Source organism: Humulus lupulus, chromosome X (assembly GCF_963169125.1).
Source record: "Humulus lupulus chromosome X, drHumLupu1.1, whole genome shotgun sequence".
In the NCBI taxonomy this organism is placed as follows: Eukaryota; Viridiplantae; Streptophyta; class Magnoliopsida; order Rosales; family Cannabaceae; genus Humulus; species Humulus lupulus.
This window is the reverse complement of record NC_084802.1, coordinates 35,298,137-35,324,768: the sequence shown is the minus strand read 5'-3', so window position 1 is coordinate 35,324,768 and position 26,632 is coordinate 35,298,137. Positions and strand designations below refer to the sequence as shown.

At 41.7% G+C, this 26,632-nt stretch overlaps 2 protein-coding genes across 2 annotated transcripts; one reads left to right on the top strand and one right to left on the bottom strand.

Annotated features, from left to right (window-relative positions):
- The first annotated feature begins 15,840 nt into the window (after nt 1-15,840).
- Nucleotides 15,841-20,061, top strand: LOC133807088 (uncharacterized). The gene is made up of 2 exons (XM_062245236.1): nt 15,841-15,996; nt 18,560-20,061. Exon 2 carries the CDS (start codon nt 18,560-18,562, stop codon nt 19,535-19,537), a length of 978 nt encoding a protein of 325 aa, XP_062101220.1. The 5' UTR covers nt 15,841-15,996; the 3' UTR covers nt 19,538-20,061.
- A 160-nt stretch (nt 20,062-20,221) lies between these two features.
- LOC133807089 (uncharacterized) lies at nt 20,222-21,484 on the bottom strand. The gene is made up of 3 exons (XM_062245237.1): nt 20,847-21,484; nt 20,587-20,730; nt 20,222-20,485 (listed from the first exon to the last, which is right to left on the bottom strand). The coding sequence occupies exons 1-3, from the start codon at nt 21,216-21,218 to the stop codon at nt 20,444-20,446; spliced, it is 558 nt and encodes a 185-aa protein (XP_062101221.1). The 5' UTR covers nt 21,219-21,484; the 3' UTR covers nt 20,222-20,443.
- Between the last annotated feature and the right edge of the window lie 5,148 nt (nt 21,485-26,632).

Here is a 26,632-nt window from a genome sequence, read left to right as displayed (position 1 = left end):
ATATGAATCCACTCAGGGCAACAATTCTTCCTATCAGGCTATGCACATCTTTGACTTTGGCTGGTGACTGCATCTCGATCAGTGCTCGAATCTTTTCGTGATTGGCTTCAATTCCTCGCGAGTTTACTATGAATCCAAAAAATCTCCTGATCCAACACCAAAGGAACACTTTAGAGGATTTAGCTTCATCTGATATTTGTTCAGGATGTTGAAGCATTCCTGTAGGTCCTTGATGTGTTCACCAGCCTTTCTCGACTTGACCAGCATATCATCGACGTAAACCTCCATGTTGTTGCCGATCAGTTTTTTGAACATGTGGTTGACTAGTCGCTGGTAAGTTGCGCCAACATTTTTCAAACCGAAGGGCATTACTTTGTAGCAGTAAAGTCATGTATCTGTTCAAAAGCTAATGTGGTCTTCATCAGGTGGATGCATACTAATTTGATTATAACTGGAGTACACATCCATGAATGATAAAACTTCATGTCCTGATGTAGCATCGACCAGCTGGTCAATTCTTGGAAGTGGAAAACAATCCTTTGGGCAAGCTTTATTAAGGTCTGTGAAATACACACACGTCCTCCACTTACCATTTGGCTTGGGAACTAGTACGGGATTAGAGACCCAAGATGGATAAAATGCTACCCTCAAGAATCCATTTTCCTTCAGCTTCTCGACTTCTTCTTTTAGGGCTTTAGATCTATCTTTGTCGAGCAGCCTTCTTTTTTATTGTACTGATGGATGATTTTTGTCTATATTCAAGACATGACTAATCACTGTTGGGTCTATCCCAACCATATCTTTATGCGACCAAGCAAATACCTCCCGGTGCCTCCTCAAAAACTCCACCAGTTTGTTTTTTATTGTTGTCTCTAAGGTTTTACTGACTTTCACAACCCTGGTCGGATCTTTCTCTTCTAGTTGGACCTCCTCGAGATCCTCCACAGGCCCAATGTTTTCTTCAAAATCCTCAAAGCGATGATCCAAGTCCCTATCCTCACTTTGGGCAATGCCCTATTTGGTGACTTATTCACCTGATTGGGCTTGCGTCTCATTTACCACTATCAACCTTTTTTCGACTTCGCTTCCTGATCCGCCTCTTCTTGTCTTTGTGATTGAGGAATTGTAGCATTCTTTGGTTTCTCGCTGGTTTCCCAACACGCACCCAACTCCTACATCGGTTGGAAACTTCATGGCCAGATGCCAGATCAAAGTTACGGCTCACAGATCGACGAGTATGGGCCTTCTAATCACAGCATTATATGCGATTGGGAGTTTGATCAACCTTGTTGGTGCAGTTCCCACTGTGATTGGGAGTTTGATCGAGCAATGTCCTATTTGCAGGTGCGGTTCCCACTGTGATTGGGAGTTTGATCGACCTTGTTGGTGCTAGCCCTTCGCCAGAGAAAACAGTAAATGGTTTGGTTGCATGGCTCTAAATCTTGCACTAACGATTTCATTCTTTCCAATGAAGACTTGTACAAAATGTTGACCGAGCTTCCTATATCCACCAACACTCATTTTACCATCATGCTAGCGATCTGAACAACCACGACCAGAGGATCTGAGTGGGGAAATCGGACATGTTGTGCACCCAACTCGGAGAAAGTTAGTAATTCTTCCTCTGTTTGAGCTTTTTTGGGAGTTCGCTCCTCGACATTTCGCATTTCGATGTCCTGATCGTGACGTAGAGTTCTTGCATATCTTTCCCTTGCCTTACCACTGTCACCTGATATATGTGGTCCTCCGCAGATAGTTAACAATGTACTAGCGACAGGAGTTGGTAGTAGAGGAGGCGAGCGTTGGCGTACAAGTGCCTGCTCATTGTCTCCGTGAGCCTCCTATTGAGAACTTCCTCATGCTCGTACATATCTCCTCAAATGTCCTTGTCAAATAAGGAACTCGATCTCGTCCTTAAGATGGTTACGCTCATTGGTATCATGGCCATAGTCGTTGTGAAAATGACAAAAATTGGTCGTATCCCTTTTGGATGTCTTTCCTAATCGGGACTAGTCGCCTAAAAGGAACTGTGGTATGACTAGCCTGATACACTTTAGCTCAGCTATCGACCAGGGCAGTGTAATTGGTGAACCTTGGTTCGTATCTATTTTTTTTTTGGCACTTGCTATCAAGCGTCGCTGGTTCAGTGTTAGGCCTTTTCCCTCATTCTTACTGTTACCTTTTTCGTTGTTGTTGGGTTTACCAGACCCACTAGTGACTTTGGCCGGGTCTTCTTTCTTACCCTAGTCAGCCTTTGGGGACTTTCCTTCATTGGCAATGGCCTCCTCAAGTTTGATATATTTGTCTGCTCGATCCAGGAATTCTTGAGTGCTTTTGACTCCATTCTTCTGTAGACTACTCCAGAGGGGAGAATGGTGTTGCACTCCAGCTGTGATTGCCATCATCTTTTTCTCGTCTCCAACAATTTTGGCCCGAGCAGCCGCTCGCATAAACCGCTTTATATACTCCTTGAGAGTTTCTCCTTCCCTCTGTCAAATGTCGACCAACTGATTAGCCTCTATTGGATGTATTCGACCAACATAAATCTATCCGTAAAACTCCTTTACGAACATCTCCCAGGAAACTATACTGGCCGGAGGGAACTTGAAATACCATTCCTGAGCAGATTCAGATAAAGTGGCAGGAAAAATCCTGCACCGAGCATCTTCAGACACCTTCTGAATGTCCATTTGTATCTCAAACTTGTTCACATGAGATATTGGATCTTCTCCTCCCGTGAAATTAGGTAGAACTGACATTTTGAATTTGCTCAGGATTTCTACCACAACAATTCTATTAACGAATGGGGTGCCATTTCTTCGATCATACTCTATGTGGGACATTTAATTCCCGACTAGCTGTTGCACGACCTAATTCAAGGCATTTATCTGATCCTGTACAACATCTGGTATTGTTGGAGCGGCTGGGGCTGGGGGGAAGTACTCGTCATGTCTTTCCCTTTGGTTATTGAGTACATCCCTCATATCTTCATCCCTACGTCTCTGCTTGCTTTCACTTAGTCGGTCAAAGACATTGGGTTGTTTAAGCTCTCCCCCAGTATTTTGGCTCGTTAGTCGGTTCTCCATTGGCAGAGGATTTTGTTTTCCGTCTCTCTCCTCCTGCTGCCGACCATTGTTCCTCCTACTAGAGTCCGCCTCATTGTAGTCATGGTCATCTCTGAATTGTGACCTATGAGTGTGTGACTTGATGTACGCATTGTTCCCCTCTATTCTTCCTGGTCCATCTCGATAAACAGATGGGGGCCTGCGTTGGTCGTTAGGTCCTCTGACATTAGTATGCCGTGGGGGACCCCGGACCATAGAGCCTGAGTCCACCTGCCTTCTGCTTTCCGAGGGACGTTGTCCTCTGCCAGGAAGGTTTTGTTCCCCAGCTATTTGGTGTCTATGGCTTTTTGGACGATGCTCGTCCCTATTCTGCCTATGTTGTTGGACGTTATCCTGACCAGAGTGAGAGGGTGGTTGCTACTAGTTGTTTCTGCCAGGATTTTGGGTTGGTCTTTCCTGCCGAGCAGCGGGAGGTTGTTTTGGTCTTTGCAAACTCCTTGGATGTGGGGGATTGTGATGATACTGGGGATGGTCTAACTGCGGATTTTGGTGAGGGTGGTTGAGAGGTTGGTGCAGGTTGTCCTCGAGCCAACTAAATGGCTGCTTCTAAAGTTGTCGTGGCGTCTCTCTACCGGCGATCCATGTTAGCCTACCGCTCATTCAGTTCTCGGCGTTTCCGGTCAATCTCCATTTGTTGCAGCACCATCATTTCGGTCACATTCTCTTGATTAGCTTTCAAAGTAGCTAATTCCTCTTGCAATACTATCAAAGTTGTTTGCAAGGTTTTAGCATCCATCTCTTCCTCTTCCAGTTCCACTTGTTGCTCATCCTCTGCTACATCTTGTGGAGGAGGTTGATTTGGCATACTTTCAAATGTCTGTCCCGTCTGACCCGCTTTCCTGAAGGTTTTTGCCATTGTTTATCCTGAAGTTCTTGAGTTCAACTCTCAATGAAAGCACCAAAATGTTGACCGGTGATTTAGCCAATGACATGGAGTCACTAAAAACGATAAGAATTAATAAGTTGAATGCAAGAACTAAACGACACAAAGATTTCACAATGGTTCGGCCCCAGATATTGGTAATAACTTACGTCCACTTTGTAATTTTATTGATGTAAACTTTGAAACTTACGATGAGCAAACTATGTTTCACTAAGTTTCACAAGCTCCAAAGTGGAATACAAAAGTCGTGTATAAAAGCACTTGTTCTCTCTCAATATAAATTATCACGTGTCCTTTAAATGAGTCTCATGAGTCCTATTTATAGGCTCAAGGATGTTCATATGGGTCGATGGGTCGTGTTCAATCTTTGTTACAAGCATATTTGAATAATAACAGAAATATAATAGTTACACATAAAGAGGGTCAAATATCTTTGAAATATCCGACTTATAAGTGCGTTTGAATTCTAGCTTCGTTCCTACGATCAGACTTGGTCGAATATGTCAACACATCTTCTTCCTTACTGTTCAGCATATTTTTTATGTCCATCGAGTAGCTTACTATTTCCTAATCGTTGGTCGGCCAGACTGTCATCACTAAACAGTCACGTGTTATCCATGTGCGTCCCGATCATATCATCCAAAGAAACGGAAAATACCAAAAAGTTCAAATTCACAGCTAATAACATTAATTCAATTGACATTAACATAATAAGAATATTTTGTCTATTAAGGAGGATTCCCCAAATACCTAATCCATTCTCTCTTGGCCAGGGTTTTCCTATATTCAAAAGATGGGCGGATCGTGCCACATCATCAAGCAAATATTTTTTGGGTAAACACATATATTCCCAACACACAGTGTAACAGGCCTGGATTAGGAGGAAGTTACAAATTGGGTCAAGGCCGACCCTTTTGCTACGATCACCTCTTAGAAGGCGCTGAACTTCGTCATCAAAAACATCGTTTGTCATTGCGGGCTCCCGAGGAAGATAGTCTCTGACAACGACCTGCAATCTGACAATGAATTGTTTACTGACTTTTGTGAAAGGCATGGAGTCATGAAGAGTTTCTTCTCCGTAGCTCATCCTCAGACAAATGGGTAAGTGGAAGCGGTCAACAAGAAGCTTAAAGCCACTTTGAAGAAAAGGCTGGAATAGGCGAAAGGCGCCTGGCCAAAGGAGCTGCCTAAGACATTGTGGAGCTACCACACTACTGCTAGGACCTCCACTGACCATTCGCCATTCTCCATGGTGTACGAGTATGAAGTCATGCTCCCAGTTAAGGTAGCAATCTCCACACACAGAAAAGATACTTACGACCCGATCACGAATCATGCTTTACTTTGGGAGTCGTTGGACCTTGTTAAGGAGCTCCGAGAAGCTTCACAACTACGTGTAGCGTCCTACAAACAGAAGGTAACTAGATACTTCGATTCCAAAGTAAAAGACATAAAATTTGAGGTCAAGGACTTGGTATTGTGAAGATTTTTCCTGGCAACCCGAGATCCAGGGGCTGGAGTGTTTGGCCCTAACTAGGAAGGCATGTACCAATTTGAGAGCATCATGTGTCCTGGGACATACAAAATGGCCCGACTGAACAGGGAGTTAGTGCCCCACGCCTAGAATGTCGAGCATCTTCGTCAGTATTACCAGTGATATGAGCAATTTTATTTTCTAAATTTTGTAATCAATTGTAGCCTCCAGACACATTAATAGAAATCGTGTGTACAAAACACGATAGATGAAATTCTGATCATTTTCTTGTACTATTTTTTTTATTTACTTGTGTTTCACTACCCGAGGAGCACCCGCTCGCTAGCTTGGACAAGTGAACGCAGACTATTCTCCAATCACTTGGGAGGCATAGCTGGGTTGCCTCGAAAGGTAACCGCTCATGGAGCACGACCTAAGGAACTAAACTTATTATGAGCGGAGTAAACATAGAGTCGAGGCTTTTGAGAATTAGCGAAATAACCTAGGGAACTAAGCTTGTTAAGAGCAGGATAAACCTTGCGTCATAAAAATCTAAGTACCCTAAGGTTGGAGAACTCAACTTATCTCCCAAGGACTATGTGTCTGCGGAGCAATAAGGAGTTCCCAACTTCCAAAGGGTGAAAATTATAAAACCCGAGTCATCTATACTCAAGTCCAAGCCTTGGGTTGCCAAAACTTAAGCATTAAAAAATCCTAAGTAGCCTAAGGGTGAAAAACTCAACTTGTCTCCCGGACTGTGCGCCCGACTTCCAAAAAGGACAAAGGTATAAAACCTGAGTCGCCTATACTCGAGTCCAAGTCTTAAGTTTCCAGAAACTTAAGCAGCCCCGAGTAGCCTATGCTCGGAGGAAAGTATAAACTTACCGTAACTTTAGTAAAAATACCCCCAAGTCTCCCAGACTCAGTTTTAGTTCTCGAGGGCCAGGTGCCTTTGAAACAACACTAAGTTCCCAACATCCTAAGTTGTTTTGGTCTTCCAAGTCTCGAGTCACCTAGACTCGGGTACATGCATAAAGTTTCCCAAACTTGGTACCTAAAGTTATTTCCTGAGGACTAAGTGCCCGTGAAGCAACACTAAGCGTTAGGAAGCCAAAAACTTATGGAATGCACAAGACCCAAGTTGCCTAGGCTCGAGCACAAGTCCCAAGTTGTACCGACTAGGGCAACCAAGATCTAGGTTTCGTGAGACGAAGGCCCACGTATGGTGGACAAAAAAAGGTTAAGAAAATCAATATTTTTTGTGATATCACGTTACGTTAAAAGTTGGAAGGAAAATCTTGTAAATTTTAAGTCCAATTTGCAGTATTACTAAACAGTGTTTAAAAATGTGTTAAGTAAAAAAACAAAGAAGGCAAGTAAATAGAGCAAGCAAAAGCCATTCTCAAAAATTACATATACACATTTGTGCTTGGGGACTCGAGTATTAGAATGTTAATACCCCAGAAAAAGGGAAGAGATGTCACACATGCCCATTTACAACTAAAAAGAAACAAAAATTACAAAGAGGCGGCTTAGTTATCACCAGGAGGGACCTTCTTGATAACATCTATGATGGGATCAACCTCAGGAATTTGACCTACCTCTGTGATAGCCTGAGCAGCAGCGACGACGGCCTCATCCACACGAAAGTGCTCTTTGAAGAGCAACCTCATGTTGGGGTCACCAATAAAGGCCAAATCCATCTCCATGTTGCTTAGACATACAACATAGAGGGTGTCCTCGACAAGAATATCAGCCTCCTGGTTGAGCTTGGTGACCTACTCGTTGAGCTCATCGACCTTGCATCTTAGGTCCTCCACCTCGGAAGCAGCCACTGCTTGCGAGGCTTCCCACCGGGCCCTAGCGGCCTCATCGGCGGAATTGGAGACATCTCCCAAATCCTTGGCAACCTCCTCCCGAGTAGCCTTGGCATCCTCCAGTGCCTTGGCCGCACCTCCTCGGCAGCTTTGCAATGACCAGTTACCTCCTCAACCAACTTGGATGTAATGTCCTCCACAGCTTGGACTCGGGACTTCTCCTTGGCAACTCGCTTCTCCAGCCCTTGGGAGCGAGCCTTATCATCATTGAAAGCCTTCTGGAGCCATGAATGCTCCTTGGGAGAGATCATCTGGTGAGCCTTTAGCACGGCCAGCTCCTCCCGAGCTTGGCTCCGCTCAATAGACCTCGTGGTCACAACGTCCCCCATGCGCTGGCATAAGGCAACAGTCTGAACAACAAAGACAAAGTTAGTACCAAAGCACAAGTATGCTAACAAATCATATAGGGATTAGAGGCTTACTTGGGCGGAGGCGTAGCAGCATGTCGCGATGAGGCAAATTTCGTTGTCGCCCCTTAACCACGCGTAGATGCAAGAAGACATCACGCAAAAAGAGGCACTCACCCCTTGCAGAAGCTCAGCCACCAATGGAGCAATGCAGCACTCGAGCTTCCTTGCGAAGAGGGACTCCAGCTTTGCCCGACTTGAGGAGCTAGGGAGATTGGCTTTGGGGAGGCTTTTCTTGGTGAAGATACTCCACCAGTACTTTGAAATCTTCATTCTTTTCCTCCAAGTGGGTGTTGAAGTACTCCACCACCGTCTTGTACCTTTCTAGCTCTTCCCCCTCGTAGTGCTTGAGGAAGATCACCAGGCGAGGAGTCCTAGCCGGATGGCTGCTTGACACCTCGAGAGGCGGCTGGTTCATCTCTGCTCTAGACATCCCTTCTCTTGGGATGGGAGATCCACCATTGAGATCGATCACTGGTGGATCCACAACCATTGGGATCTCATCTCTGACCACGAGATCCAAGGCAAGAATCGTGGGAGTAGCTATCAGAGCTACGGGAGTCACTGCCAAAGCTATGGGAGCAACTGTCGAAATTACGGGCACCACAACTAGTGGAGTAGGGACATGAATCTGGGCTAGTCCTTGCAACCTTTGTCTTGCATGAATGGAATCGGTCAGACCCATTTGATCTACAAAAGGACAAATAGTTAGTGTCTATAAAACCATATGAAAGACAAGCATTAACGGGCAAGCAACTAAAATATAAGTCAATAGCACGTGAACTCTTCAGGAGGCCCACCACTAAATGGATAATCCGGGTGAAGAATGGAGTGGGCGAATTCCCTCACTAGCCTACCCATCTCCTAGGTTGTGTTAGTTTCATATTGGCAAAACCACCTTGCGTGGAAGGACGTCACGTCGTCCAATGGCATAAAGCCTCGTGGGCGCAACCTTCTCCTTAGATGGTGGAGGTAGACATCGATCATGTCTTGATAGTCTTGGAACTCCTCCATGGTCTAGTGGCGGTCGAATGTGAGCCCACACCAAAGAAGTGACGGAGAACCACACTTGCTCGGGACTTACCCCGTCTCCTACTTGTCTAGCATTATACACTATGATTAGGGATTTACCTTGATTAATGGATGAAGACCCTATCCTCGCCTGGAGCTCCTCTTCAAGCTCTTGGTCCTCCAGTCTTCTTCAGCTGCTTGGACAGCATGAGCATTTTTTAAATGCTCATCTTGCATCTGCTGATTATACTGGAAATGGACTAGTCCATCTATATAATTGATGTGGTGAGATACCTCTTCCCGAGCCTGCTTGGAGTTCCAGAATGGGGTCAAGTCGACATTGTCGATGTGTTGCCCTTCCCAAAGAAGTCCTACAGCGAGTAAGTTCTCCTCCATCACCAGGAAGCTCAGCTCTAGCTCTGCATCCGGAAGACTCTTCATCTCTTACAAGCGATTATTGTACTCTTGGAGGTATAGTGTTCGGTGGAAAGAACCTAACAAAAGGATATTTCTAAGTACGGGAAGACAACTGGCATGGGAGGACAAACCAAAGGAAAACAAAGATACTCACCAACCCTAGAGAACTTGAGGAGAAAGGTTGGGATGGTTCGCGTCAGGAAACCATTCGTGAAGAAGAAATGGTCTGTGTAGTCCCGCGCGTGGCTCTCGTTGTAGCTGGGAGCCTTGTACACCAAATTTGGGTTGGTGTAATAGTACTCGTCACCATGTTTCTTCCTCAAGCAGGCCCAAAAACTGTACACGTACAGAATCTCGACTGGAGAAGGCACAAGCCAGTTCCTCTTCTGGTATAGGATGTACAACCTTGTGAGGACATGATACCCATTCAGGGACAATTGGAACAGGGCAATGCCCACGGACTTCAAGAAGTCCAAAAAATATTGGTGAAGGGGCAGTGTCGACCTTGCTTGAAGGTGAGACTGGCTCCAGGCCCTGATACCATTCACACTCCAGTGTGCCCTCTTCTTGTCTCGGCATAGGCACACGAGAATATCCCTGCCGATCTGGTAATGGTTTATGATCCAGTTCAGGGCCCCGTGGTGCTTCAGCTTACTGGGAAGTTGCTCCACCTCGAATCCATCAACCTCATAACACTAGGGGGCATTGATGGGGCCCTTGTTCACATCCTCCTCCAAGGCACCCCGACAGGCTGGCCTCTCTGTTGCTGGAGGTTCCTCCCTTACCACTATTGCCCGATCCTGCGCCGGGCTGGTGCTCTCATATCCTTCGGTCTCCACCCATCTTCTCGGGCCATGGATATGATCTCCCCGTCAAATGCGTAGAAACCTTGTTGATGTAGTTGGTAAAGCTCCTCGGACATCTGAAACAAAACCAAGTAGTTAACATTTTAACCGAAGGAAAATGGGCCAAAACATGAGAACCCCTAAGACAACTGCTCTAGGGAGTGGAGGAGGAAAGTAATTCTAAAGGGAAAGGAGTGTCCTCGGAACCCTAAATCGGTTCCCGGAGAACACCACTGAAACTCAAGAACTTCACCAGAATATGGAAATTCCAGATTCTGGTCGAATGCCCAGAATGCAAAAAAACGCTAAAGAGCCTAAATGATCTATTTCGGCCAGTTTTGACACTATCATGAACCTATAAGGACAGTAAAAGAGGTCAAAATGACCTCTAAATCCTAAAATCCTAAGAGCATAAATAGAAACCCACAAAACATCAAGAGCATCCAAACAGGAAAGAGAAAGTAAGAACTTACTCGAAATGAATCGCTGATAAATGTTGTAACAATGTCCAAACACGGAAGTATTTTGTGCGCTTAACCCAGAAGTAGCTTGACTCCCTCCAATCTTCCTGGGTCACGAGTGGAGAGACTCTGGTATGATAATGGATTTCTTAGTTGGTGGAGAGGTTTTTCTGAGCTCTGGAATGGAAAAAATGTCAAACACTAGTGTAAAAGGAAATGGGAGGCAAATGTCGATATTTAAACTTGAGAACTTGGAGGAGAAGCAACCCCTCCGTAGTCGTTGCTCACCTACAAAGTAGGCACTCAAGCGTGATCCAACAGTCACAACTATCAAGGCACAGATCATGATCATAGCATAGGAAAATGATACTAGCATAGGAAAATGATACCTCGGGTACAGAGCGAAAGGATGCCTAAGGTACGGATTGGACGTCTTGGGCGCGGAAAAGACTCCTCATTAAATGGCACTGATTAATGGGCCTAGCAATAGGGAGTCAACACGTGGCATTACCTTTTTGTAGGTGCTATGCCTCGAGAAGCCCAAACGTCTCCCCCTCGAACGTCCCTCGAAATTACTCCTCTCAGTATAAGTCTCCACTGTCCGAGGACAAGTGAAGACTCGGGGGGCAAATGATGCCCGTGTTTTCTCTAAGTGACACGTGGCAGTCATTAAAGAGTAATTAAGATTTGCTGAAGGTAATGAAGCCCTCTGAGTTTGCCTAGATCTCCCCGGAAGGAAGGCCTTACCCGTGTTAATCGTGCATCGCCTCCAGAGAAGTAAGTCCTCGAGGAGGACTACGTCGCGAGGACTATGATTACGATGTCCTCTAGGTCATTTCCATTCAAGTCATCTGGGTCTACAAGAACCATCCTCGGGGCCTGGAATGTAGTGCCAGGTGTCAAGCGTAGTGACCCTGGACCACAAGCAACTATCTGACATGCTCCTGCTCCTCCTTCTTAACTTGAGGGCAATCCCTCTTCAAATGGTCGGCACTCCCACAAACAAAGCAGGCCCTGATCCTGCACTCACCCTGGTGTCGACGCCTGCACCGTGGACACATAGGAAAACTCCTCAAATTATCACTGCCACTCTGACGGCCAGTAGGTGAACCTCGCACTCTCCTATCAGAACTAGGAGGAGTAAATAAATCTGGCACCCTTCTTTTCTGCTCACTGGGGCCACTGCCCCGACTAGACCCAACGAAAGGAGGCACCGTCCTCCTAGTATCGCGCCTAACAGCGCTGTCCTTCCATATATGATCCTCAGCCCTCTCTGCAGTAAGGGCCTTATCCACCGCTTGGCCATAAGTAGTAGTCACTGGATCCAAGGTAATATTCACATCGCGGGCGATCATGACATTCAACCCCCACACAAACCTATCCCTCCTATCCGCATCTGTCGACACTTGATCTGGCGCAAACTTCGCCAATCTATCAAACTTTATTGCATACTCTATTACTGTTGATCGATTCTGAGTCAGGTTGATAAACTCATCAACCTTCGCAGCTCGCACTGCCACACTATAGTATTTTTCATTAAAGATACCCTTAAATTCCTCCCATGTCATGACTGCAACATTCCTCCGCTGGCTTACCACTTCCCACTAGATGTGAGCATCAACCCTAAGAATATAGCTTGCATAAGCAACCCTTTCACTTCCTTCGACCCTCATAAAATCCAAGATCAAGGAAGTCATGTGTCATCCACTGCTCTGCCAGCAGTGGGTCCGAACCACCCTCAAAGGTAGGAGGTTGCTGCTTCCTGAACCTTTCATACAAAGGTTCCCACTTATTCTCCAAAGTAGACTGAACAAGCACTGGCACTGCAGCTTGCTGCATTTGCAGCCCAGTAACCTGAGGCGGGGCCTGCTGCCTCATCTGTCGCAGCTCTTCCTCTATTCTCTGCAGTCTGGCCTCCATTTCGGCCAATATCTGTTGCCAGTTCTGAGGGGCAGGTGGAGGGTCCTGACCCTGATTGTCATCCTCGGCCCTACTGCCACGGAGTCTAGCTGATTGACGAGGCATCTCAACAAATGTGCCTGCAACCAACGACGCCGCTCATTAGGCATGATAACAACATCCAAAACCACCTCCCAGGCACATCATTAATCCACACATAATAACCCATATAACATATAACACACAACGAGCCGTGCCCTAGCATCATGCATATGTTAACTCATTCATCATGCTCTAACAAAATAGGCAGGCAAACAGGGTATGCAAACACATTTTCAGACATATCAACCAATCTTACCAACCAACCCTGAGTTAAGCCTGTCACTGACTGCGTGTGTACATGTTCGGTCAATCTCCAGAACCAATAACCTTGGCTCGCTCTGATACCAAGTTGTAACGCCCTACTTCCTTAGGGTCGTTACTAAGTGAGTTTAAAATCGTGCTTTCAACTCGCTAATCGAGGTTTTAAGTCAAACCGTGCAACTAAGCCATAAATAAAAGAAAAACATTAGAAATAGTAGTTTTCATAGTAAACCATAAAAGTTTTACACTTGGGATCCCAAAACACAGTTTAGAAAATATTTACAACACAAAATTGTTCTGAGTCGACTAAACGACAAAGTCTAAGTTCATTTACAAGCATCTCCCAAATTCCCCTAGCCGTGGCAGCCAGGCTGGTCAAACATGTACACGCCGCCTCACGCCTGCTGTACTCATGGTTGGTTGATCTTCTCTTTACCCTTACCTGCACCACAAAGCATCTGTGAGCCGAAGCCCAACAAGAAAACCCAAAACAGATAACATATGCAATACACAAGTCAAGCATATAAATAGGCCACCAATGGCTAAACACATACGGCCTAGCCGTCCCAGGTGCTTACCAAGCCCTGGGTTCGCGGACCATACCGTGAGGATATCCCAGGTATCCTTCTAGGGACTCGCCCTGGCAACTTGCACCCCACGTGCTCAACGTTGCTCTCGGCCCCTTGCCGTTCTCGGCCTAGCACTCAACGTGCCTGACGCCGTTCCCGGCCCCTCGCCGTTCTCGGTCTACACCGTTCCCGGCTCATGCCGATCACTCACATAATATCAAACATGATATATCAACAAGTACAGAATTCAAGGATAAACAGATAAAGAGCTACGCTCTGCAATTCTAGCATATAGGGCTCGGCCCTGCATATCATTTCCATTCAACACATTGGGCTCAGCCCTGCACATAAGCTCTATGGAAACAGGGGTTTTCTTACCTGAGTTCCGAGCTTCCTGAGCACCGATGCCAGAGCACAGTCCTCTAACGTGAGCCTCGCCGAAACCCTAGTCACAACACATTAACAATATCCGTCCATCAAGTTCCAACCCAATAAATAACTTTGAGCCATAACCCTAACCTCCGGGACCTTGAATTCTATCAATCTGGGTGATAAAATCCATCCCGAGCCTTACCCCTTAGGTTCCCAAGCCTAAAATACCCTAAAAACTCCAAACTGGCACTAAGGGTCGCGGCCCCACCCACTAGAGCCGCGGCTAGCCTTGAAACAGAGGCTAGCTCCCCAATGACCCCCACACGGGCCGCGGCGCGCCCACCAGGCGACGCGGCGCGCGTGAATCTCTCGGCCTTCCATGGCTGCGCGCGCACACGGGCCGCGGTGCACCCCTCCTAGGGTCGCGGCGCCCACAACGAACCCAGATTTCCACTTCAGTTTTCTATCCTTTCTTCAAGCCAATTCCCACCAAAACCAGGCTAACATTCCTAGATAATAACACCATCATTCCAGCCCAATATCAACACTAAAACCCGACAAAAATCTGCTCCAAAAATACAACTAGAATACCCAAAAACAGCCTTGATTCTACCCACATGCAAAGCTTAGAAACACAGCTGAAACTTGACATAACTTCCATGAAAAAGCTTACCTCTTGCTGATTTAAACCTCTGAAATTGAACCTTAATCCTCAAGCCTTAAGCTCCTAAGTTATCACAGCTGAATCCCTTGCTTGAGCTAGCTTGCACCAAGAATTCCCTTTGAAAACCTTAGAGAGTGAAGGAGAGAAAGAGATAGAAGCTAACTTCAATTGGGAAGAATAAGCTAAAGTTGGTTCCTTAAGTTTCTAAACCATTCCCCTATTTTGTTTTATTCAGCTTAAATCTATATGGTTACCTCAAGGCTCGGGATACCAAAACGTCCCCAGGGGTAAAATGGTAAATGCTCCAAATATTCCCGCCTAGACATTCTATCCTCAAATATATCTCCAAATATTTATTTTCATGTCCCAATAACCCCGTAACTCATCCCGAGTCCAAACATCAACCCTGTTGTGACTCTCCGGCTAACCGCTTCCCAGGACTGTCTCAAATCGTGCTGTACAAACATATCACACATATACAACATATATCTCTTTTATCACATTTATGCCCCTAATACTCAATCGGGCCCATGTGCATTTAACTCAATTAAACATGCATCATAATCATACATACACATAAATTCACATATAAGCGCATCAACCCACTTATTGCCCTCTAGGCACACTAATCAAGACTCCTAAGCCTGATTAGCAAATTCGGGTCGTTACATGTTAGTTGTTTTTTAATTACCAAAAAGCTTGTTTTATAGATATACATAATACATTAATCTCTTTAGTTGTATTATATTGGAAATGTATATATATTAACGTGTCAGTATTCTACAAAAAAGCACCACTTAGTCAATCATTTATAAAAGAACACAAGTAACGTTTTTTTGTTTTTTCTTGCTTTTACAGTCTATCAAAATTGATGAGGTATAGCTTCACTATATTTAAAAACAAAATAAAAAATAATAATGTATTTTGAGTATGTGGATTCGACCAGACATCTTAATATTCCATCATCTTCCTTTCTCCGACTCTCTCTCCATTAAAACCTCATCATCAACCGACCCAACTCTTCCGTCATCCTCCTTTTCTCAACCACCATCACCACTTTCATTGTTGACGACCACTGAGTTTACTACCAGCAACCTCAAAAAGCTTCATCTCCACCTAGCACAATAGATGTCGCAAGTTACATGACCATCGTCATATATATATATATAAACTAACAAAAGTTGTAATATTTGCAAGTAAACACAAATGAGATACGTGGACTAGGAAGAAGGAAGAAGTTGAGAAGGTAAAATAACTTTTGAAAATATTCAAATCATCAAAGAATGATCATTGGCCATGGAAGCGACAAATCGGAGAGCTACATAAAAAAAAAAAAAAAAGGCCCATTTGAGGCTTGGGCCCAAATACATTCACAGGAGTGAGCTAGCTAGGCTATCGTAATAGTAGCGTAAAAATGAGAGTTATTAAAAAAATTCCAATCAGATCTGTCTTTCTGTATATATACAATTATACGTATACATTTCATTTAACATATGGGACACTGCACTTTAGCAGCACACGCAACCCAACCCTTCCCAGGAAGCCAAGGCGGAGACTGAAAACGTCACCGCCAAGATCGCCATCGCCTCTCCTCTCCTCTTCTCTTCCCCACTTCTCCCACCTTTCCAGGTATTGTCGATCTCCCTCTCTCTAAAAATATTTTCGTTCTATCAGATTAAGCTTTCTAGGGTTTTAGTGTTCTGAATCAATCAATTTAGGTTATTGCGTCATTTTCATGCTTTTGCTTTTCTTTGTTCATAATCGTATCATTTTTTGTGCATCTTCTTGATTTTATGGTATATTTTTCATTATTAGCTTTGGATGTTATTATATGTATCGATCGCATTTCTAGTTAACTGAAAATTGATGCTATATAGTTTTATCTGTATTTTCGTATACAGCTATATACACTTGTGCGTGTCCGTTTTGTGTATCTGCAATCTCAAATTCAAAGCTGAGATTGTCATGAACTGTGATTTGGAATTTGAATTTGAGATTATCATGTTTTTTTTTTCCAACAGGTAGCATCTGTAAATTTATTTATTACTATTCGTGTTGGTGTTTGTATTTGTATGTATATGACCTTTTCACCGGTGGCAAGAATTACATGTAACCCGGTCTTATCAAAGACTCATTTTGTGGCGATCTCAAATATCAGGGATTTGAGTATGCCTGTCAGTTCTGGCCATCCATTGCCAGAAAAATTCACTTGACTCTCTTCTCTTTATTTTAGTTTTCCTATTTCTAGTCTCTATTCTCCTTACTTTTAAAATGCAGCTTTGGTTTTTTTTATTTACTTTTGTAATTTTACCTCCGAAGAATTTTACTAATATATGCATTGTTCATAAATTATGTTATCCTAAGAAATTTAATTTATGGTTTATCGTGCTCAGTGGCTTCTCCCTAGTTTGCTCTCTATGATTATCACTTCTCACTTGGTTTCATTGTATCTGATTTTTGTTTTAAAGTGATCTGCAAAATATGTATCACTGTTCATGTTGGTGCTTTACAGTTATGCTCATCGCTCCCAAGATGTTTAATTAGCTCATTTAGGTGCTAAAATCTCCTCTAGTTTCAATTATGATAAAACTAAGCTTCTCAAAGTGTTTGATATAGCAGGTGCACTGAGATCAATTCTGTTCTCATTTTATGTATTTTTCACAATATTAACACGGAGAAGTTTTTCTCAGGAAGAGAAAAAAACATAGTGTTTGAAATAGGCAACAATTTATATAAAAATATTAGGATATTTTATGGTGATAATCCTTGATGATTCTGTTCTGTTACATTAATACCCCAAATTTTCTTATAGTACCTACTTTTATCATTCTTGTATGGCCGTACGTACCTAATAGTTAACTCTACTTATTTGGTATGTTGCACCACTTGATTGGTCTATGCATAAAAGAATAATAATAACAACTAAAATGCTATTTCTAATCTTAATTTCTTCATATTTTTTATAGAAATATAATTGGAACAGAAATAATTTATGATTTCTTCATCTTATTTTATATACATTTAGAAAAAGCCCTTGACATTTTTTTCTTTGGATAAATTTCATTGTGCATTGATATGTGATTCATTGTGTTTTGATATTTGATTGTCTTTTTTTTTCTTTCTTGTAATAAATTTTATTGTGCTTTGATATGTTATTGCTCTCTTTGTCGTCCTATGGAGATGGAGTTTTGTAGAGAGAGGTTGATGAAAATGATGAGGGGAGGAGAGAGAGTGAGAGAGCATGACTTGTGCAGCAATTGTTTTAGGGTCCTGTAGCAAGTCCAGCACATTGAGTTGTGCAGAAATTGTTTGAACCTTAGTCTTGCTTTTCATTTAGAGAGATGTTTAGTAGAAAGGGTGAAATGTGATTGCTCTCTTTGTTGAGCAATGGAGACGAGTTTTTAGAGAGAAAGGAAGAGAGGTTGATGATGATGAGGGAGGGAGGGCATGGCTTGTATTGGAATGTGTCAGACCCATATTTTTACTGGTATTGTGCGAAATCATATACTTTTTCATGTGCACCGATGATCTGCTCTCCTCGATGCCACTAAAAGTAATCTTATATTATCACGAGCTGGAGTGGTGGGATTTACCTGTTGCACTTCTTAGATTTTAGTTTGTTTTTTTTGGGCAAACTTTTGAGAAGATGATAAAAATTGTAAAACAACTTTGGGAGATGCTATGGTCGTTTTCAGCAAAAGAATCTTCATGTGTGCTGCTTCTTCCCATGTTACCTTTGCTTTCATTTTGGAAATGCTTATTTAACAGTCTGAACTACCTCACAAGTTAGGTTTACTTAAAAGACATAGCTACTTTGTACCAGGTCCCAGCCAATTGAGGAATTGACCTAATATTGTTGTGACTTGTATATAAATTTGTTAAGGCCTAAGAAATCTAGGTTTTTTTATTATAAGAAACTTACAAATTGTGATTCTTGAGCGTTAGATCAAGTGATAGGCTCATGGTTTTGTCCCATATGAGGTTTGAGGTTCAATACCTCAAGAGACCTATGTTGTATGTATGGTCCATCTGGATTACAAGTATAGATAAATAAATAAAATTTTATTGCGATTGTTGTTGCAATCATTGTGTTTACCTGATCAATATCTTACCATATAATTGACTATCATTAACAAGAGAAATCAGTCTGAAGGTTTTTCTTTAATCATTCTTTTTATTACTCGTACTGTAGATGGCCAAAGTTAACAAGTTACGACGAAAATCTGACGCAAACTGTTCCAGGGCTAATCGACATTTATTACCATCCAATACTTGGACAACTCACAAACTTGTTCATCCAAAGAAGAAAAGCCACAAAGTGTCAGGGAAGAAAGATTGGAAAGATGCATCGTGTTCAGTATGTATGGAGTTTCCTCACAATGCTGTACTTCTTCTTTGTTCATCATATAACAAGGGCTGTCGTCCCTACATGTGTGCCACTAGTAATCGCTTTTCCAATTGTCTTGAACAATACAAGAAAGCCTACACAAAGATAGCCTCTACTCAAATTTCAGAACAGGCGAATGAGTCGGTTGGTAATATACGTTCGAGTTCAGATGCAGGGCAGCCCAATGAAAGTGTCGAAGCACCAGAGCTTTTATGCCCACTTTGTCGGGGCCAGGTGAAAGGTTGGACAGTTGTGGAACCAGCAAGGAAGTATCTAAATGCAAAGAAGAGAAGCTGCATGCAGGACAAGTGCCCATTTGTTGGAAGTTATAAAGAGCTCAGAAAGCATGTTAAGGCGAAGCATCCACTTGCAAGACCTCGAGCAGTGGATCCTATCCTTGAAGAGAAATGGAAGAGGCTTGAGTGTGAAAGAGAGCGGAGTGATGTCATCAGCACAATCATATCATCAACACCAGGGGCAGTGGTACTTGGTGATTATGTTCTTGAGCCAAACCAGAGTAATTTTTACAGTGATTACGATTCTGAACTGGATGATTACTTGGAGGATTTTAATTTAGGGTCATTTAGTTTGGGACGGAATGGTGGTAATTTTTCACGTGGTAGATTCCACAGGGACTTTTCCTCTATTGGAGAGGACGATTTTGGGGGGCCTCGTTCTGCATTTTCCAGTTATGGTGCTGCCTCTGGACGTGGTTTCCAGAGAACAAGAATACTGGTTTCAAGGAGACGCCGAAGACGCAGCGGAGGAAACAACAACAATTAGTTTGTGAATTTGTGAAATCAATTTTAATAGAAGTTAGGATTCCAGCTTCAGCTTTTCTAAATGGGTTATGGATAACTGATTTTAGATTGTAGGAGTTACAATTTCAATGGGATTTTATCTTTTGATTTTAGGTTTTTAGTTTTGGGGGGAGAACAAAGAAAATTTCAGAGGTGTCCATAGACTGTTGGTGTATGGAGTGGTTTCTCTTTCGGTCATTACTCACTTCTCAGTTGCCATCTGAGGAGAAATCCTTTTCTAAACCATTTCACACATTCTTCTTTCTTTTTACTGCACTGATGATTCATTCAACATACTTTCCTTTGGATAGAGTTTGATGGGGGCTTCTTATCTTTCCATTTTGCTTGGCCTCCAATTCAACCTCAGCTTTCTTTCATTCTTGTACCAGCCAGCCTTATTGTTTTTGGATGAGCGGGAGTCATGTTTCCGGTCGTAGCTTCTTCATTTGAATGTATGGTGTTTAGACATGTTTTCAAATTAATCGATTTCCATGCACAGATTGTATATTTTGTTTCCAATTTCTTGCAGTATGCTTGAACGACCAAGAGTGTGTATCCAAATCTTTTGAGCATAACATATAAGAAGCTATCTTTTATGTAAAAATGATTTTTTTTCTCTATAACGGAAACAATAACTATTCTCCATCAATAATGATCTTTGGTTCTGACTGCAGAGACTAGTACGTACATTTGATTCGGCATAACAAATAAATGAGATGAATATTGGATCTCAAACTCTCCTCAGAAACAAAAACAGTAGAAAAAAGTGGGTCCAGTGCATTAGACCAGTTCCCAAACACATGGCATATTAATCTAAGCAAGTTTTTTTTATTGAAAGGAGTACAAAAAAAACCTAACTTTTTCCATCGATCTTTTTTTAGTCCCCCTTTCAATCTTTGCAGAGTCCTCTCAAAATTCCTCTTACCTTTCCCTGCGAAAAAGAAAGAAAGAAAGGCAATCAAATACCTAATCACTTAACTAAAAGTGAATTAAAAGGGAAAATAAAAGAATTCAACAGGTCAAGTGATTTACTACAAAGGGAGAATCCGTATGTTTGTTGGCTTTCTTCTTTCTGCCAATTATGGATTTTGGATTGCATGATATGTCTACCTCTGGCACTAATCGCTTATATCTCTTTCGGTTTCTTATTCTCTGGAATCCTACCTGAACGTTCACCTGCATAAAATAGAATTCAGATTCAACTCGTACATATAACATACACACAAGCAATGCATATAAAATTAGAAATGGACCTACAAAAACAAGAAGACATAAAGCACTACTCCACTCACCTTGTGCTTTGGCTTGGAACCATTTTTTGGCCATTGTAGCTGTTTTGAATCGGATTTTCTAAGTTGCTGAGCATAGGCAAGCAGCTGAGCCCGGCGATCATACCCTCTTGTTTTTGTTTTTTGTTGGTTTGGGGGGAAAATCAGCTTTGATTTAGCACTCTTCTTAAAAGGAATATCACCAGCCTCTTTACGAGGCCATGGCCATGGTTGTTCGACGTGGACGGTGATGATGACTTCGTTTGTTTTGTTGGGTACCTTTGTTGTTTCCTTGATAGTCTTCTTCTTCTTTTCCTCCTCGTCTTTCAATTTCTTTCCCATTGATTTGCTCTGTTCTAAAGAATATGTTTCTCTTGAGGCTCTATCTGAGTGCATTCTTGCTTTGAAAAACTGATTCAAAAATGAAAAATAAAAAATGAAAGAAAAATTTCTTGGAGATGTAACGGACTCAAAATACAAACAAGGGAAAGTATTATGCCAAGAAATTTCTTAATGCGTGTTTTCCAAAACAGATAACTCTTAATAATACATTGCATGGCAAAAAAAGAAACATACAAATGCCTTGATTTGTCATTTATGATTTTCACCTTAAGGCTAAGACCAATCTATGTATTAATTGGGCTAGAAGACTAAAATCCTAGCACAATAAAGGGTGAAAGTTAGATGTTGAGCCCATTTTGGGGTTTCTAGTAGTGAAAATTACAAGAATAGAAATATGACTTTTTTTTCCTTCACTTTTTAACATAAATATGGCTTTCTAATTTTCTCTAAATATATGGCAATCTCCTTTTAAGTTAACTATATGGAATTAAATTTCCCAATGATTTTGAAAAAAATGTCATTTATTTTAATTATATTTAATGTTAATTGATTTGTGTTAGTTTTAAACTTTTATGGAGAGTTTGGTATGGGATTTTATTAGTGTGGGAATGAGAATGTAAAGTACTTTCCACGTTTGGTTCAATTTTTAGGTAGGGTTTATAGGCTTTTTGTGGGCCCCACGTGACATTTTAGAGGGTAAAATCAACTAGGGGTGAACATTTAACCCACAAAACCCGAGAAACCTTACCGACCCAAGCCCGAGAAACCCGATTTTCCCAAAAATCCAAAAAATTTGGGTGAACTCGAACCGATCCGAACCCAATCGGGTTTCGGTTCGGGTTAAACCCGAAATCCGAAATGGAATCCGAAAAAAAAAGCCTTGAATTTTTTCTAAAGTTCTAATTCTAACTAAACTAACCCTAACCCCTAAGCCCCAAGCCCGTATAGCATATACCTCTCTCTCTGTTAACTTTCTCTTCCTCGACACTGAGTGCCACGGCGCCTCCGTCCCCAACCCCAGCCCCTCCGTCCCAAGCGTGACCCCTCGGCCCCTCCGTGACTCCGTCTGTCTCCTCTCTCTCTCGACCCCTGCTGTCCCTCCCTCACCCTCTCGTCGGCTCTCTCGTCTCATCTCTCTCTGTCTATCTCACACTCTCAAGTAAGTCGGTTGGTCGGCATCGTAGCTCCTCCTCGGACCTCGGAGGCACGGCAGGTCGGCAGTAGCAGCGGCTTGGACTTGGAGCTCACCTTAGACCTCACCTCCTCGGCTCCTCCCTCTTTTGGTACAAGTATATACTATACACTCTTAAAGTATTATGAAATTTACAAATATTATTGTTTGATACAGGAGTGAAGAAAATTATAGAAGAGATAAAACAGAGGGAGCTAGAAAATTATGTTAATGATTTTGAAAGTTTTTTTGGTCTAAATATAGAACAAAACATATAAAAAGTTGAGCATAAATAAAATATCAAATAGACATATGCATATCATTATTTGTGTGTGTTCAAATCAAAGGCAGTCGAAAAGAAGCTTAAAATTATTTTGTTTAGGATCTATTTAATCAATTTAATTATTTGGTTTATATATATATATATGTCTAAGGTGATATGCTAAAATTTTACTGTTTATTTTTGTGAATTTACAAGTTGGTGGTGAGTTTGAGAAGAAGGTGAGTGGTCGATAAATTTGAAGAGTTCGCTTCTACTCAAAAGCTTGAGGTAAATCCTAATCTATTATCTTTCTTTTAGTGGATTCTAGGCTTGTGTGTGAATGTGTGCTGCTCAGTTGTAGTGGATTATAGGCTTGTGTGCTGTTATGTTGATTATGTTTAGTTATGTATTTTTGTTAAATCATTTGTATTAGGTAATGGATACTGATCAACCCAATGAAACTCATGCGGAAGAGAATGAAGATCAACCTCCCACTGAAAACCTCACAAATATAGGTCAACTTAGGGGTAAAAGGAATAAGGGTAAACCTCACACTAAGGCTCATCTCCCTGCTAAAAAGGAAAATGATCTTCCATTTAGGAACATTTCACCAAGGAAGACCCTCCTCCTCCCCCACCCCCATCAACAACCAATCATTTGGAAGAGCCTCCTCCGCCTAAGTGTATGTGTAAATATTGTGGATCTAATTTTTTTTGTGACGCGATAAAACATGGGACAAGTCATCTATGGAACTATTTTAAGAACGTTTGTGAGCTTAGTTCATGGAGGATAGATGACCAAAAAACATAATATTTTTAGTTTTGAACAGATTAAGGGAGAAAATGAGGGGGAAACAAGCTTAGTAGCATTGGCTTATAACAAAGAAGCTTGTAGGATAGCCCTTACACAATATATTGAGTTTGATGAGATACCCTTTAGACATGTTGAGGGCGAGGGCTTCAAAAAATTTGTGACAACTCTTCAACCTAGGTTTGCGATCCCTTCTCAAATGACTGTTGCTAGGGATGTTTTAAAGTTATATAAAGAAGAAAATGTAACATTGAAAAAGATTTTGAGCAAAGAAAGGTTATCTATTACTACATACACATGGACTTCCATCCAAAATATGAATTACATGGTCATCACAGCTCATTGGATTGATAATAATTGGGCATACCAAAAAAGAATTATTACTTTTTGCCAAGTGGTAGATCATAAAGGGGAAACTATTGGTAAAGAGATCGAGCGATGTCTGAATGATTGGGGTATATCTAAGTTTTTTACCATTACGATAGACAACGCTTCCTCTAATGATGTTGCCTTTAGATACTTGAAGAAGAAGTTCAGGGAGAAAGATAAATGACTTATTTTGGAAACTTAATTGTTAGCGTTGTGAGGTGTTGTGATCATATAGTAAACTTAATTGTTAGCGAAGGATTGAAGGAAAACATGAGTCCATTACTGCAATTAGAAATGAGGTGAGATATGTTAGGTCTTCCCCTTCTAGGCTTCTAACATTTAAGGAATGTGTGAAAGATGAAGGGATCGAATGCAAGGGACTTTTCTGTTTAGATGTCCAAACAAGGTAGAACTCCACATTCCTCATGCTTAATTGTGTGCTCAAATTTCGAAAGGCATTTGAAAGAATGGAAGGTGATGGAAACTATTCGAAATATTTTAATGAGGTTGAAAAAGATGGGAAGCCAAAGGAGGGACCACCATCCGAAAAACATTGGGAGGATGCGTCAGTTTTTGTGAGATTTTTGATAATATTTTATGATGTAGCATTGAAGTTTAGTGGGTGTTGGGGGAGAGTGAGTTAACACCACCACAAAAAATAGAATCTACACAAAATTTGGATTGATAAAGACTTAAAAAAGATTGAGAAAGAACATGCAAACCCAAGTAGAACACTGATGTTCTTCAAGTTTTGATGAAGCTTCAAACCCTAGGCAAATCACCACTTTGAACAATCCTTAGAGAAAACCCTTGAGCAAGACCAAACACAAACCAAGGCTTATACATGTTGAGAAACGTTGTCCTAATACTCTATTTCCCAGCCACCATTGATGATTGAGGCCTTCTCTTGAGGAAATGAGGACTGAGATTGAACAAGCCTTCAACTCTCTATGTCAAACACTTTCTTGGAGAGTTCTTGGAGAAAACTAGAGATTCTTGGAGCTAGAGAGAGAATGAGGGTGGAGAGAGATTAGAGAGAGTGATCAAGTCTCCCAAATCACTATTTTTGACCCATATATAAAGTAGGCACCATCATTAGGTCCAACCAATAGGATTAGACTTGCAAAACACGCAATTTATAGCATTTACGTAAATCCACATAATACAGCATGCAGCGCATCGCCTGACTTTGGACACTTCCAAAGGTCCAAAAAATACTCAAAATGCCACCAAACTTTTTGGGAACCCTTAGATATTTTTATGTATCACTTTGGACCCAAATTTTCATTTTATAAGTGCCTACAATTTGAAACTCAAATTTACATCTACACTATGTGAATTCTACTAAGTGTTTATACCTTGCTTGTATTTTAACACTTTACCATTTGTATTTAACCAATCATAACAATCCCCCACTTGGTTAAATACAAGCTACATTCTCTAGCTTAAACAGTTTTGGTGCATAAAATAAAGTGTCTTTCGGTTTGAACTTTATCTTAGTGAAAATACCACAAAGTATTATCGAAATCATTAGTAGCTTAGAGCTTGAACCAAGTATTCCATATGATAACATCGGTGATACCTCACACACCTCCACCACATCTTTTGTTTTCCCACTTTCTCGCTTAGCACTATCATGGCCATGTCTTCATCTCTTCATGGACTTTCCGGGGAGAAACTCCAACTCCCATGAGAGGCAACACCACCTCTAAGTCCACATAGGTGAAGTTCTTACAACATCATTGCTACCTTTATAGGTGCTTGTTACACTCAACTGAACTTCATTAAAAGCCCTAGGCCTAACCCTAACTCGGTAGCAACCAACACTAACCATCTCAATGGAACTCATCATAAGTTTTAGTGTTGAAACTATTCACTTATCAATGACTTGTTCTTACCCGTTGAACTTTTCCCCTTGATTTGTACAAGTTGAGAATTGGGTTTCCATCGTGAATCTATTCTTGTAGGAGTTTTAATCTCATCCCTTTTGAAGTAAAACTTACTAACATTCTCACAAGAGGTTTTGTAAATGGATCTGGTAAGTTCTCACTTGTTTTAACATATGAGATCGATATAATTCCACCTTGAATCAATTGTCTCACATATTCATGTCTTAGACTAATGTGTCTAGACTTTCCATTATACACACTATTATATGCTCTAGCAAGTGTGGATTGGCTATCACAATGTATTGAAATTGTCGATACCATATCCGTGGTTAAAGTAATATCCATCATGAGATTCCTAATCCACTCGGCCTCTTTGTCGGTTGTCGCTAAAGCTATGAACTCTGCTTCGATGGTTGAGTGTGATATACACGTTTGCTTCTTAGAGCCCCATGAGAAAGCACCTCCTCCAAGAGTAAACACCCAACCGGTGGTGGAGAGATTATCTCCAATTCCCGATATCCAATTATCATCGGAATATCCTTCAAGTATCTTTGGAAAGTTTGTATAGTGAAGACTATACTCCTTGGTACCCTTAAGATAACCAAGTATGCTCTCAATAGCTTTCCAATGCTTGATACTTGGATTGCTAGTAAACCTACTAAGTTTACTAACTGCATATGCAATATCCGCTATTGTGCAATGAGCGGTGTACATTAGGCTACCTATTGCACTTGCATATTCCAATTGAGCCACCGCTCTTCCTTCATTCTTTTAAAACTTCATATTTGAATCAAATGGTGCATGCTGAATTTGTCGAACACTTTCTCAACATAGTGGGTTTGACTTAACACATAACCCCCACTGTAATGCCCCAAATTTCCTAATAAGGTTTAGGACCTTTATTAGGAGGCCAGGAGGGCCATAATTGATTTATTATGTTATTAAATAATAATATGCATGTTTAGGT